At 43.2% G+C, this 15,627-nt stretch overlaps 1 protein-coding gene across 3 annotated transcripts in view; it reads right to left on the reverse strand.

Moving 5' to 3' along the window:
* The window catches only part of NAXD (NAD(P)HX dehydratase), a 51,165-nt gene extending 36,891 nt beyond the window's left edge, over positions 1–14,274 (reverse strand). The window contains exons 1-6 of one of the 3 annotated variants that reach the window (XM_068927350.1): positions 14,145–14,274; positions 11,955–12,520; positions 10,570–10,941; positions 6,986–7,136; positions 5,636–5,681; positions 3,946–4,034 (exon numbers count right to left, since the gene is read on the reverse strand). In XM_068927350.1, coding sequence (XP_068783451.1) covers positions 3,946–4,034; positions 5,636–5,681; positions 6,986–7,136; positions 10,570–10,941; positions 11,955–12,501 — 1,205 coding nt within the window. In that variant the 5' untranslated portion in view covers positions 12,502–12,520; positions 14,145–14,274. Of the gene's footprint in view, positions 1–3,945; positions 4,035–5,635; positions 5,682–6,985; positions 7,137–10,569; positions 10,942–11,954; positions 12,521–13,150; positions 13,742–13,974; positions 14,115–14,144 lie in introns of those variants that run through there. The other 2 variants (XM_068927357.1, XM_068927342.1) reach the window with 2 other exon arrangements.
* Positions 14,275–15,627: the final 1,353 nt, after the last annotated feature.

Raw genomic sequence — 15,627 nt, forward strand, 5'->3', positions numbered from 1 at the left:
CTATTACTTCTAACTCTTTACCTAGTTCAAGGATAATTTTTTTGAGACACAATGGACAAATTACAGGACTTCCAGGCCACAGGAAATTCATGATCTGACATCTCAGTCTGCTTCTGTGATAAATTCTAGAAATCAAGGAATCTATAAACTGTTGACATTACAAATAAATTATCTGCCAGTCAAGCTGTAGTGGGATACTCAGTAGCATCTCCATCTTTCTATGCCTACAGAGAAAGGCAAACATAGTAAGATTATGAAAAAGTCTTTGTAAGAGGGGACTTAACAGAAGATTATTCTCTCTTCATTTAAAATATGGTGAACTGGGTTCAGATAGCTCATTTAATTCTGTGATCAATGGCCCCTCAAGACAGGATAAGCCAATCCAAGACACGTATTCAGCCTGACCTGAGCCAGCGCATAGGTATGGGGAATATAAAAATACTCCTGAAAACTGTTTTCTAGAAAGTGAAACACTAATGGAAAAAAGTGTGTGCAAATCTATAGCAGAAATGCACACAATGCCTGCAATAAAATTTAGCTCCTGTATTTTAATAGGTTTATCTTGTCTGTATTTGTGTAGAGTTTACAGTAAGAGCATGTTTACAGAGAAAACAGAAAAACGTAGCACAAAATGGGGGCGGTGGTGACAAAAGCAAGACAGCTATGAGCAAGACTCCATATACTCCACTATTCAAAAGACCTCAACTTCTGGCGCTATGTACTTTTAAGCTATTCACAAGAAACCCTTAGCCAGCACAAATATTAAATAAGTTAGTTAATAGCTAGTTAACTTCTAATTATTACTTTTATTAATACCAAGTCATCTCTGAAGGTGCAATTATATATTTGACAGACTCCCTGGATAAAAAGGAAATCTACTATTGATAATACTGACTATCTACGGTCCCTAGAGATAAAGCTATCATTACTCAACACAGGTGGTGAGAACACACAGAGTCAGATGTAAAAGCTCCATCTTTCCAGATCCCAGTCTGCAATTTGCTGTTGTGGCTCTCCTACCTTTACTCACAGGAACTGATAATGAAGTTACAAGATAAAAATTAGAGGACCTTGTGTTATGGGTGTCTCTAGTACAGGATGTTGCACTAAAAATTAATTGCAGCTTGGGACACATGGAATTCCGCTCAGTACTTGTAACTTCACAAGATGGAGGCCTGTTTTCATAACCGTCCTTCTGCAATCCTAAGCAATCCTTCCCACATAACATGCTTCACATCCTTGAAGTGACAGAAGTTTGCCAAGGACCTGAGACTCAACAGTCCAACTTCTAGCACTCGCATACCTCTAGTCATGCTGTTACAAGCAGGCTAAAGCAGCTCTAATGAGCCAGAAGAGCCCCAGCACCTAGGGGGCAGCAGGAAAAAGAAAAAAAAAAAAAAGTTCTTTCCTTAAGGTGATCCCCCTTGAGGTGAAAGCAGTACTGAAAGGTAGCTGCAGCCAAGTTGTAGGAAAGAAGATAAAATGTCAGATTCCTGGCTGTACAAAATGGCAGTTGAATCCTGGCAAAACGCCAAGTTGTTCCAATAGTGAATTGTGAAATACACACAAGGCCATAATTATGATTAGCATAAGCAGAGAATGGTACAACAGCTACCTAGTTACTCAGAAAGGTCACAAAGAAATTAGAACAAAGCTAAGTTCTAAGGAGGGACACAAAAGAAAACAATGATGTAGCTCAGTGGTTTCTACCAGGAGCTTCTTCCATGCATGAAGTGTGGCCTGGAGATTACAAAGACTGTTTGAGAGACCAGGCTCTGAGTCAAGAATGGCTAGCAACACTAGCAAAACTCACACTTCTCCTTAACATATAAAAGATCATATGAAAAATGTGACTCTAGGGTACAGAGGATCTTACAAGAAAAATGTGACAGTGGGGTAGAGAGGATCTTACAAAAAAATAGGCTGTTTATGTATATTTGAATAAAACCTGGGCTTGACACAATCGGTCAAGATTTCTTCCTTTCTAACTAGATAAGACCACTTATCTCTTCTCCTCAATCGAAGCAAAAAAGAAGAGATGAAAATATGAGAAAGTTTAACAAGCTAAACCTGAATATTCAGATTATTTGCATTTTTTCATTTTGAATGTCATACAAACAACATGTACAGAACCATTCATTCATGCAATTAGCCAGTTGTCTGGGTGAAATTAATCAGAGCTGTAATAAAAGTATGAGACATTATCATCACGTTTCAGATCTAAAGCTATATGGCCATGAATGCAGATTTCTATATTTCAACGTACTTTGTCCGTCTGCAAGAATTTAAAGACGGAGGTGAAGCCTGAACTCAAAAGTCCTTTGCAAATAGAAGGGTCAAAATTGTCATTGAAATCTGAATTACACAGAAGACACTGACTAAGAAACTTCATGGAAAAGAATACCCTCATTTAGTAGAAACAATCCAGTTGCCTATGCACAGAAATTTTACTCTTTACACACTATTGCCTCCTTTTCAGATTATGCTTCTTCTGGTTCTCCTACTAATCTTTTCCATTACCACAGATATCAAGAACCCTGCATATATAGAACATACTTCACCCAGGGCAAGGTCAACCCTTCCCACAAAACTCAGCTATATGCAGTATCCTGTGTCACTCGCCACAACCTAAGTAACAAGTTAATACTGCCATTAAGAGTCTTCATCTCATTTGTTATCGCATGGTGTCAAGTAGAACGGCTCCTAAATCTGCAACACCAGCTAGGGAACTGCCTTTTGGATTTTAGAAGTTAATGCAGTTGGACTTGTAAAAACCCCAGCACACCCCAGCTTTTAAACATCATTTTCCCCTAAAATTCACAAAGCTGTAATTTTTTCCTTTCTTTAGGGGGGGGGGGGGAAAAAAAAAAAAACCCTTGACATCAGTCTTTTCAACTGACTTATTTCTAAGCACCTCTCTCTGCACACACAGGAATGAAAACCACCCTTAGAAAGTAGTAAACTTACGGCCTTCAACCATAGGCATCCCCATAAGGGAGATCATATTCTTCTTCTCAGACACCAAAATACTTCTGCTGTCATAAATCTTTCCTGACAGAAATATCTGAGACATATGCTTTTAAATTATGTTTTTTCTAGCCTAATCATGGTTTTGCTATATATACACCAAAAGACCATAATATGCATGGGTGCAAGCTTAGCTCAGGGACATTTGCCTAAGGGTCACATCTCAGTTCTCACTTACAGAGCTCATTCTAAAGCACTGTAACACCTAGCTGAAACAATTTATCCTGTAGAAGTTCACCATCAGTGACACATTTCAGAACAACAAAATCAGTTAAGCATGCGTAGATTTTCCCAGTTAGGATTGCGGCTTATTAAAATTTTCATCTTCTTTTTAACAAACCTTATATTTTAGGTAAGAACATGCATTTATTCCCAGCGATAGCTGTGTATCCAATGCAACTCTTATACACACTTACGAAGAAAAATGAGAATGAGTATCTCCCCTGGTAACTCCACATAGATGACTACATACACAACAGCGAGGGGAAGAGGATACACTACTGTTATTACTAGAATTAAAGACTTGAGAGAACTGGGACATAGTCTACTTGGCTTTTCAAATGCAGATCCTAAAATGCTGACTTGCAGTGAACCTTAGTTCTGGATTGTGCTACTCTTCTCATTTAAATGCATTACAATCACAAAAAATATGTCAGCAAGTAGTGGAAAGCAGGATCTTTGCTTTTTTTAAAAAAATGTGCTTTGGTAATAATGAAAAAAACCCTCGCAACTGGCTGTTCTATATAAAAATCTCTAACGGTTTTTAATGAAAGGAAAAAAACAGTCATTTCTGTAATTTCCATCTCACCCATCTTGTAACTTAGGAAAAGAAATAACGCAAACTAATGAATTGTCAGACTGAAATGTTCAAACTAGCAATCCTGACTTGCTCATTTAAACAAAAGACAAGTCACTTACAGAACTGGATGAACAATCAGCTCTGGACTATATGACTTAATTACAGTTGCTGCGTCTTTGGTACAAAACACGTGGGATAAATCTGCACCCTAAAAAAGAAAATTTGCAAACAGAATTAAGAAACTTATACTTAATAATGACATAAATAATTCCAAAGTTTATTCACTGAACAGCTGAATTCCTATTTGCTAGTACTTAAAGTAAATTTAATTGCTTTTTCCATTTTGGCTTAGCCTGCCATACAATGGTTTGGGGAAAATTAAAAGCATTTTCTCTATCTAACTTTCAACATAAACCTCCTCTTTTTTTTCTTTTTTTACTGATAGGATGACTTAAGATGCAGATCTTGAGCCATTTACTCGCTAGAGAAATATTTCTCACAGATGAGCAAAGACGAAAAGTATCACACAAAGAAAAAAGACAAAAGAACACAGCTGAAAAAGACACAAGCTACATTAGAGAGCAAAAATAATACCGTAATATATTTGTAAAACACAGATATGACAATCTGTGACGATTTTCCCAGTCCCACCAGTTTTACTCTTTGGGTCAAATCGGTACCAGATGAAGGCTGGCACAATTTAACCAACCCCCCTTCAGTTAAATAAACATTAGAGCTGAGGAGTTTAGCTAAAAGAGTTCCTTACCAACCCCGAAAATCACAAATACACACAAAATTATATAAGCAGAGATTAGAAAGGCTGATCTTGTATCTGTATTACATGCTGAAATTTCCCAAGGTTAAGGAAAGTGTCTCCTCTGCTTTATTACTATACATTTAGCATTTCAAATTACTACACAATTCAGAGATTTGACCCTGTAACTCTTTATGTGAAGATGCAATGGGCAAAGACCAAGCAACTTCAGGGCGGGGTGTACCTAGTGCACTATTATATTTGCGTATAGTGAATAAAAAATGGAGTGGTCTTAGTATCTTATAAGATTATTAAATTATCTTCTTCCAGTTTTAAATCCCCGAGGGACTTCATCTGGAGGTGCAAAATTTCTTGAGGGGAAAAAAGAAGAAATCAGGGGAGAAGGGAAGGAGGGAAGGAGGTACCTGGATTGGTTACCTACCGATTGAAACAAACCTTCAAAATGGGAAACATACCTAATGAACAAAAAGTACTGATACACATAGAGAGTGCCTGTAGTAAGACTCATTTACATTTGAATAATCATAACTGTATTTAGTTCTGCTATTAAAGATGGGGTTGTAGCATGCACTAACTGTATTTTTAGCCACTGAACGTATCACTAAGATAAGGAAGTTTACACTTCTGGGGGAAAAAAACCCTCGGAAAATACTTCTGCTAAAAATTATAATGTAAACAAAGTATGTTATTAAATAATTATGTTGAAGTCAACAAACAATTTTTAAATTTATGGCACGTAAGAATTTTACTAGCCTAAAACTGTAAGTTTGGAAGGAAATTAATTCATTTGATGTACTTACCAGGTGCAGAAAAACTATTCTGAAAAACTGACTGCAGCCCTGAAAACGTAACTTTAAACATTAATCTAAAATTATTGTATTGTTTACTTTTGGAGAAAATATTTCATCAAGTTTTGAAATTTCTCATCCAAGCCTCTGATTAGACAGCTTTCCCTCCGAAATTTTCCATTTTTTGACATAATCGTATCTCTAACTTTACCTTAGTAAAGTATTTACAGAAAACAGAACACGTACCACTTTGAGAGCTGTAATTGCAGCAAAATACGGTGCTCCTGTGTACCTAGAATGAAATACAATTTAGGTTAGGAAACAGAGTCATAAGGTTAGCTAATTTGGAAGTCAGTCTGCCATAATGAAGTGTGAAATTAAAGAGCAGATTAAAAAAGGCTTTTTCCTTTGTTTGCTTTAAAAGTCAGATAAAATACTGCTACACTGAAACCAATCGCAAACCTTGGCTTGATTTCAAAGGAGCCAGGATCTCAACTTAGCCACCTGATCCCTTGATAGAAATATTTATAAAGATCATGCCATGTCTTCTCAGACAACCAACTTAGAAGTTTGGAAACAAACAAAACAAAACAAAACAATAGGTTGAGCACCGTTTGCAAGCCAAGTCTGCGATCCATGACCTGGAACAATCCCATCTGGTTTTAGGTACTTAACTAAAGTGCCTAAACTGATTCCAGTTCCCCTAAGTTCTCTTTATAAAGACTGAAGAGGGAGAAACGGGCAGAATCACCTCTGGAGGTACCTACTTCTGCCAAGAAATAAGAGCCCAGGCCCATTAGACCAGAAGGAAAACTAATTAATGGCTAATCAACCCAGGATGGTCCAGCTATAATATCGCACATTTTTGCTCCTTGTAGAATGTTTATTAATGGCAGATCTCTTTTACAGGAAAAAGATGCCACCTCTTATTTTGAAAAGGGAAATAAAAAAACAGGAAGATTTAGTGGCTTATTCACAATATTGTTCAGACTACTGAACGTGGCCAAGAAACAGAATCCAGGCTGTTTTATTTCTGTGTCAGCACTGCATTTAAACTGATTTACAGTGTATTTCTTTTTTTCTAAAACAAGATATTTCTATTACTCCAGAAAATAAAGCAAGATTTTTTCATACGCTAATAAACACCACAATTCATCAACATAAAAAGCACTCAGTAAGAAAATACTGCTTCCCTGGCTTAAGAGACCCAGCTCTCGCAATACCAAAATATTGCAATTACCCTATAGCAGATGTGCCACCCTCTCTGTTCACTTACTTCTTCTATAACCTCACTATGCTATGGAAAAGGACACTAATACTGAAAGTTGAGGTGGTCGGAAAAGACAGAGAAGGTAGACAGAGACACGAACACCGACATTCTGTGTTTCAACTAAATTCACTAACAAAATTTTGCATCGCTACCTTGGGGCGGACGTACTCTTTTACAAGCATGCATGATCATGACAATGCGCTAGTTAAGCTCTCTGGAAAACATCCATTATTTTAAAGGTAGGGTGAACTTTAATGGCTTCTACAAGTAGTAATGACATATTCAAGCTCTCTCGTCAACAACACTCAGATTTCTGTTTAACTTACTCTTGACATCCTCCAACAATTCCTATACGTCCATCTTGACCTTTATGCCTTTTTCCTGTTAGAGGAGGGATAACATTGCGCACCAGTTGAAAAATATTCTCCATATCCTTTAGAGAGTGTGTTTTGTGCAGTGAAAAAGATCTCTCTATAACTGAAAAAAGAAAAAAGTGTTGCATTAAAATATGTTCTTTCTTAAACTAACATCAGCATTTCTTTCAAGCACTCAAACATTAATAAAAATCACTCGGTACATGAACGGATATACTTCTAAAAACAGATACTTTATCACTTAAAGGCCTTTAAAACACTGAATTACTAGGGAAGGTGATCATTTTTAAAAATGAATTTGGGCTCTGTTACAGAAAACATTCCCATTGACTGCTCATGGTCCTAATGTAGGGCTCAGGTACAGAAAGAAAGAAACAGCCCAGAACAGTTACACGGACATTTTGTAACTGGAAATACCTTCTGAGTTCAGTTTGAAATCACTTCCATAATTAAGCTCAGCTGAAATAGGTACGCTCAGCAAGGACTAAATGCATCCAGACAGGGAGCGAGCACAGAACAACTGAAAGCGCATTTTAAGCTTATACCCTACCTTATTTTCACTTCCCTTTCAAGACTTCCACAGCTTAGTAGAGTCAGGGCCTATCTCACTGCTTTTTATTTTGGCAGATGGTTACAAAGCATAATGAAAGTCTTTCTGTAAAACTACAATCACATGCACTAGATGCAAACATCACAGAAATCACACAAACATAATTTTAGCTATAATTCAACTACAGATCTCTGATGTGAAGTTACATTTCAAGCTATATATTAAAACAACTGCAGATTCAGAGGGCTATACATTCAAATTACTGTTTCCAAAGACTATGAAAATCTAGAAGAAAGTATTTCAACAGCTACAACTACAGAGATTTAAACAAGCGGTTTACCTAAGAACGGGACAAATTTGAAGAGCAGTACCTTACACCAATGAAGCATTAATTAGAAATTGCAGTAAGTGTACTAAAAGAATAAATTCTTATCCTTGTACTTCAACAAACTTATTAATTGTATGATTCTGTTCAGAAAAGTGGTTTGTCTGAATGTTAATATTCAACTCCGAAACTGCAGTTATGCTTTCTTTTCTTCTTCATACAGATTTTCTAAAAATCTTTCTATGAACTGCTGAATATTAATACAGATTTATGCAAAAAATAAACCCCACAATATCCCTTTTCAGTTGTGTAAGACTTAGTAGACCCCTCCCCTCAAATCTAGAAAGGAAAAAAGAAGAGAAAAAACAATGCAAAACAATCTGGATGTAATAATGAAAAAAAAAAAAAAAGAGGTAATCAACAAGAAAACTCCTCATCTGTGCACTCTTAGCAGAAAGCATCTTTTTCTCCATTCTCGACAAAATCTAAACCTGAATCGGACACGCTAATCTTCAGTAATAAAATGCCTTAGTGTATACTCCTCGCTGATCTTTTGCTTTTAAAAATCCTTCTATAATACAGGCATTCTGTTCCTATTGAGATTAAAAAAAATGTTTTGGAATATGGCCAAAATAGCATTGCAGTGATCCAGAGCAGAACAAAACACTCATCTGCTCTGGAAATAGGGCAGATTATTTTCCTTAAATCATACTTCACACATTCACTGGTTTTCAACCATACAAAAAAATATACATCTGATACACTTTGCAACCCTTGAAGTGCAACCGCTGCTAAGAAAAGACCTCTGTTTCTTTGTTGCTGATTTTTGTTCATTTGTAAATATTAAACTGATCATATTAAAAAAAAAAAAAGAAAAGGAAAGAAAACCAAGAATTATACAAAACAGAATTCTAAATAGACCCCCACTTACTTACAGAAACACTGAGGCAGATTTAGCTATCAACAACTGATATCCTAATTCCTTAACAGAAGACGCATTGCCTGAAGTGTCACTTTTTACACTTAACTAACAACTCTATTTGTTCATCCTTCACCAGTCAGAAGATTAGAACCTGAGTTTTTCTTACTACAGTTAAATATATATCTAATGCATTTTGCACAGCGTAATATCATAACTGTGCATCTGTATAACAAATTATAGCACGAGAAACAATCAATACCTTATTTTCAAGCTCTTACAGATAATAAAGCTCTTTCAACTTTTAGCACGAAACATTTTAGAAGTAATGGTAAGGTACCATCATCTCAGTCTGGAACCTCAAATAATTTCCTAACGGATTTTCTAAAGCACTTCAGTTTTCCTTTAATTTAAAAGTGAAAACAGTAACTAAAGTATAGACCCTGCACGTAAATGCCGTCATTTATCTATTGAAGTCTTTTGACATCAAAGAATACTACAGAGTAGCTATCCAAATAAGAAGATGCACAAGTCAGTCAGTTAACCTAAACCCTTACAGGCCTAAAAATTCAGTCTACTCTTCACTTTAAAGGGAAATTCAGGAATACTTAATGTAGAACTGAGAACGTTCTGAGATCTGTTCAGTAATCAGAGAATACCCTTTAGGGTCTGACGTGTAGGATTATTATTCAGCATCGTAGGATTTTTTCTTCTTTCTTTTTGACTCATACTAGTTTTCTTCCCCTTTTTTTTAATGCAATATGAAATTCAGAATTAAAACAGAAGATGACTTGTCTCATTTCAACACGGCAGGCTACAACCATTAAACCCTGAGTGGACTCTCGTTTCAGCACTGATAGAGTACCCCTGTTCTGCTCTTGCCCCTTCAGCCTACCTTCACATATAAACAGATAAAGATAAATAACACAGAACCACAAATCTTCAGCAAGAATTCTGTTAAGGACTGCTAATACCTGATTATCAGCTTCAGGCCCACACATAACGTACAGAAGAAAAAGTCTGTGCATAAATACCAATTCCAGAGTTCTTGCTTTGGTTTTGTTTTTTTTTTTTTCCCCTCCAGAAGAAATTCAGACCCCCAAAGAATTTATAAGTGAACTAGTACAAAATAAAAATATATCCAAATATTTTCCTCTTACACTATGCCTACTAAAGTAATATGATGTACAATTAAAAGATAAGATTCAGAACATTCACGTAAATAAATTTATTTTAAAGAAGCTGGTTTTTTTAACATGTGACTTACTTCAGTGTAGGCAAAATTCCACTCTTTTCCCAACCCTGAAAAAACACATGCACATCCTTAACTTCACATACTGAGTTAGGCCTGTAAACTTCAACAGCAGCAGAATTTCTGCTACAAAATAACTAATGTCTCCAGGTCACATTTCCAGCATATGCTCTACTTGCCTTTTATATATAAAACTTCTCCTAACTTCCGTTTACAGAGACGTGAATGTGCAGAGAAATCCCCAATGTTTATAGGGTACTTTCAGAAGTGTTATTTCGCTCATTAAAATTTGCTATAACTAACATAGCTATATTAAATAATCAGTACAATGGTACGAATGACATTTTAATTTCATTTTACATCAGACAGACACCTTCACCACAATATTAAATAATTCCAACTACCTTTTATTTTAAAAGCTACTTACTACCAGAACTTTCACATAAAACTTAAAAAAATTAGCTTTTATTTAGGCTATAGAAGGAAATACCTATCGGTGGAGAAAGTGCTGCTGTCATAGCATTATAATTAAAGTTATCCCCATATGAACGATGGTTTGCTCTCTGAGGTGGACTCGCTGGCATAGATTGTGACCTTTGTGATACTGTAGAAGAAATTCCTGCCAACATCTGTCCCAACATTTGTAACATCTGGAGCTCTCTAGCATGCTCAGCTTCACGACGCTTGTCCTCAATTTTGAGCCTCTGCTCTTCATATCTGTAAAACTTCTCTTCTGTATCCACACTCTGCTGCAGGAATTTTTCCATCATTTTATCCAATGTTAAATTTGCATGGCGTTTTTTTGATCTTTTGGGCTGATTGAGAGGCGGGGTAATAGTTGGAGCACTGATTTCTTTAAAGCCTAAAACAAGAGGAGATAGAATTATTATTTTAAAGCGCTAAGAAGAAAGCCGCAAAAAAATCTCCCCGTGAGATTTGGACCTAACGTGTCGCAAAGTTATTTTTCTTCAATGGGAAGGGCAATTATTTCAGATGTTTTCACTTCAAGTGCCAAAGTACAGGCACAAGCTTCAACAAAGTTACAAGGGTAACACAAAAACCACACAGAGGCGTCTTTTAATTGCTGCAGTACTAAACTTCAACAATAGGAGTCCTTTTGATCTTCTAAAAAGGTTTAAGTGAAGGCTATTAAATAGCATAGCCTCGTTTGTGTATTGCAGGTAATTACATTAATCTAAATTGAGTTTCAGTCTGCTGGCATTCTGGATTTGCATTTCAAAAGAACATTAGTGTAAACAACTCTTTGATGGGGTTCATGCGTAAAAAGAAGGTGGTTAAGCGTCAACCAATTGGCTGATTCCTCAGTGATGTCAACTTCTGAAGACAGGTTCATATTTGGATTGAAAACATAGCATTAATCTAGATTTAAAACAAACAAATAACAGCGCTCCTCCATCTCCACAATGCATATGGGACTGAGGGTGAAGACCAACAAGGGACTAGTGTCTGCAAGCCTGCTAAAGTTAGAAACACTGTTTTTGAAACAACTCGAGCAATTAATTGCATAAAAGCTATCCGCTAGCTTTCCGGTCCATCCCCATCAAGCAGCAGATTTTTAAGGTATTATCACGAGCATCATACCGATTAGCAATACGGCACGTAATCTAAAGGGGACGGAAAAAATCCTTCGGCCAGAAGGGCGCTGATTTTCTGCAAGGGCGCTACCTGACGCTATCTCTGCGCCAGCTTGCAATTGGTTTCCCACTGACGGACACCAGTGAAAACTGCCGCTAGCCTCCAGCCCCAGCCGCGTCCCCCCCGTCTGCCTCCCCCGCGCGCAGAGGGAGCGAAGCCGGGGCCGCGCAAGGTGCGCGGGGGGGGGGGGGCGGGGGGAGAGGGGCGGGAGCTACTCACCGTCGGCTGGCGGCACCGGGATGGCGAAGGGGGGGCACTCCACCTTGATGGGGTGGTCGGCATAGGAGGAGCACTCGCCGGAGTCCTCGGTGAAGTTGTCGCGGGGGGACTCGAGCTCGGCGTCCTCGTCCAGCTCGGTGTCGGCCTCGCGGCTGTTGTGCGGCGTGCCCGGCGTGGGCGGCCCGGCGGGCGGCGCGCCGTCGGCGGGCGCCGCCAGCGGCTCGGGGGCGCCGTCGGGCCCCCCGCGGCAGCTGAGGATCCGGTCCATCTCGTCGTAGTACTTGCAGATCTTGCGGGCGTGCCCGTTTTTCTTCAGCCCGTCCCGGGCCTGGTAGTACTGGCGCTTGAGGCCCTTGATGCGGATGCGGCATTGCTCCGGGGTGCGCTCGAAGCCCAGCTCGGCCAGGCGGCAGGCCACGTCCCGGTACACATGGCTGTTGCGAAAGTTGCCGTCCAGCGCCGACTGCACGTCCGCCTCGCCCCAGATCTCCAGCAGCGCCCGCGTCTCCAGGTCCGACCACAGGAAGCCCCGCGTGTTCGTGATCATCCTTGGCCGGCCGGGGTCACTGCAATGGCCGCGCACCGGGGAGAGGGAGGGGAGGGAGGGACGGAGCGGGAAGGAGGGAGGGCGGCGGGGGAGCGGCAGGGAGGGAGGGAGGGAGGGGGGGGGTTTAATGCCCGCACTCGGCTCTCCCAGGGGGCGCCTACACCAGCCCCGGCCGCAGCAGCCGCGGTGCAGCGGCGAGCGCAGGGCAAACGGGCCCCGGGCCCCGCATCCCAGCCCGGGCCGCCGCCGCTCGCACGCCAACAAACAAAACTTTCCAGGCGCCGCTTTGCAATGCGGTCACCTGCGCACAAAACAAAAAAAAAAGAGAGAGAGGAAAAAAAAACCCAAACCTTCCCTCCCCCCCACGCTTCGGAAAAATAATAATAAAGACAAATAAATAAAGAGGGAGCGGCGGCCCCTTCCACCCCGCTCAGGCAGCCATCCGTGCGCGGCCGCTCCCCCGCCCCGGGCTCCTCCGGGAGCGGCAGGACGGCAGCGCCGGCTGGACTTGGAGGCCCTGGCTCATCACACTGCGCCTCCCTGCCTCTGCCTGCCTGCCTGCCTGCCCGCCGCAGTGGAGCGCGATTCCCCCCCCCCCCCCAAACACACACTGCAGCCCCGGCGGGGGCTCCGCGGCGCACGGCCCTACCTCGCACACCGCCGCGCCGCTCGCCCGGGCAAAACCATCCAGCGCACCCCCCTTCCCCCTTCTCCTCCCTCCTCTCCCCAGGGCCGCCGTGTCACTCAACCCGGGGCAGGCAGCCAGGCTCCCGCACGCACGCACGCACACAGACAGACAGACACGCACACGCGCGGCGTGGTGGGTGGGGGGGAGGAGGGCGAGCAGCGGCAGGCCGCAACAAAAGCCCCGCGCTGCGGTTTCCCTCGGGCGAGTGGAGAACCCCCGCTCCCCCCACCCCCTTCCCCGGTTTATTAGGCAGCCCCCGGCCCTTGCGAAGTTGCTGGCGGTTTGTTTGGTGTGTATGCCCCCCCCTCCCCCGGGGCAGGCAGGTGAGAGCGAGGGGGGTGGCAGCGCGGCCCGGGGGGCCGGCACTGCTCTGCGACGCAGCCTGCTGGCCCGGCTCCTTGCTGTGCGTGTGTGCCTGTGCTGTACAACACCCGGCTCAAACCGAAACTGCGCCGCGCGGGCGGCACAGACCCACCCGCCCGCCAGCAGCGGCCCCACGCCGACGACCACCCCCTCTCCTCCGCCCGGCCGAGGCCCGGCCCCCGCCCCTGGCGCTGCCCCTTCCCCCCCCGCCCCCCACAGCGGCCTTGCCTTCCGCCGAGACACCCACCCGCGCTTTTGTTCCTGCGCTTTCCGCAGCCCCCGCGGAGGGGAGCCCTCAGCGCCGGGCCAAGCGGCGCACGTTTCTCCGCCGGGTCCGGCCCAGCCCTGCCCGCTGCTCCCCGCATCCGCCGCCCCCACACCCACCCACCCACTCCGCAGTCCGGCGGCCGAGGGGGTTATACCTGCATCACCCCGCAGCCAGAAGGCCAAGGCTGCGGCCGCGGCCAGCGCCCCCAGGGCGCCGGCGGTGACAGCGCCCCGTCCCCACATGCTCCCGGCAGGAGGCGCCGGGCCGGACCGGACCAGACCCCGCCACTACTGCCGCCGCCGCCGTACCGCCCTCGCCGCTTACCTAGCCACAGCGCGGGGCTCGGGCCACCGCCCGCCCAGCGCGCAGCCAGGCGGCGCACACACCGCATCGGCGCGGCTTCCGGCTCGGCTCGGCTCGGCGGCGGGGCAGAGCAGGGCAGGGCAGAGGCCTGCGCGGGCGCGCCAGGGCCGCCCGCCGGCTCCGCGCCTCCCCGCGGCGCCGCGCGGCCTCCCCCCCCCCACCTGCCTCGCGGCGGCCAATGGCGGCGCGCGGGCCGCGCTGAGGTAACTAACGGTCGCCGCGGCGCCCGGCGCGGCCACCGATTCTGTGGCACCGGCGGCCTCTTTTGGGGGGGGGGGGGCTGGGAGCCAGGACGCGTTGAAGAAGCCTTTCCAGCTCCTTTAATTGAGGCCTATTAAAAACACGTAGGAATTAGCTGGTTTTTTTATTTATTTATTGTCTCTCCCCCCCCCCCCCCGGCACGTTTAAATGCTCTCCACATCCCTCACGCCACCCGGCTTTTTTGAGCAAACCTCTGGTTTATGAGTGTGATTCGCTTCTGAGCTGCTCTTGACATCTCAGATACGTCATTTTCAGAGCAGTATGCTCCCACTGTTTCCTTCTTACTCTCAGACACACCAGAAATGTGTGGTGGTGGAAATACCAGCTAATGCTCACCCCTGCTCCTACAGTACCTGTTTAATCGGCACGATAAATCGAAATGCCAGGCTATCCCAGAAAGACTAATGAGATTGGATGCATGAGAAATCTGTAACATTAAGGCTCAAAACTGTTTTCATTTCCGCCCTAGACTCATGGATCATTCAAGCAACAGTACTATTAATCTCAGCTCTTGAAAACTGCTGATCTAATTATAGAAGCAAAATTTCAATGTTTTCATCAATTGATATTTTGATGGGGTGAAGAAAGACAACATTTTCCTTTAGCGTCCTATATTCAATGAAAAACTGCCAAACAGACCTGCCAGATTCACCTGGACCCAAGCAGTACTGATTTGTGCCCTTCAGCTTTGGAGGCATCACCTTAAAAAGCCATGCTGTCTGCAAACTTGAAGACAGACAACCTGTGCTTTTAATAATCCAGGTTGATCAGTAACCCAGGTAGCGAGCAGAAACTTGGAAGCCTGGCGAGTTTACTGTCAAGCATTAACTCACTTCTTGAAAAGCTCGTTTTTATAGGTCCTGGTAATCTGGTATGATTTTAAAGGCAATACCAGGTCAATGAAATTTGCCTTGTATTCATGCAGTACAAGTAAGGCTTTTGGACCTGACTGTGCAGCAGCCCAAAGGCTAGATTCAACTGCTAATCACATTTCACTTGTACAGGAGTTTTAGCCCAGGAAAATGAGTTATCGGGTTGTTGAACGCTGCGTTTCTTACAGTCATTTTTTGATTCCACCTGGAAGGCTGAAGACAGTATGGATTTCCTGTAACCCTAGCACTGATTTACTGTCTGGAAGAGAGGGAGAAAAGAATAATGCAAATTTTTTTTTTTTGATCACATC

Source organism: Struthio camelus, chromosome 1 (assembly GCF_040807025.1).
Source record: "Struthio camelus isolate bStrCam1 chromosome 1, bStrCam1.hap1, whole genome shotgun sequence".
Lineage (NCBI taxonomy): Eukaryota > Metazoa > Chordata > Aves > Struthioniformes > Struthionidae > Struthio > Struthio camelus.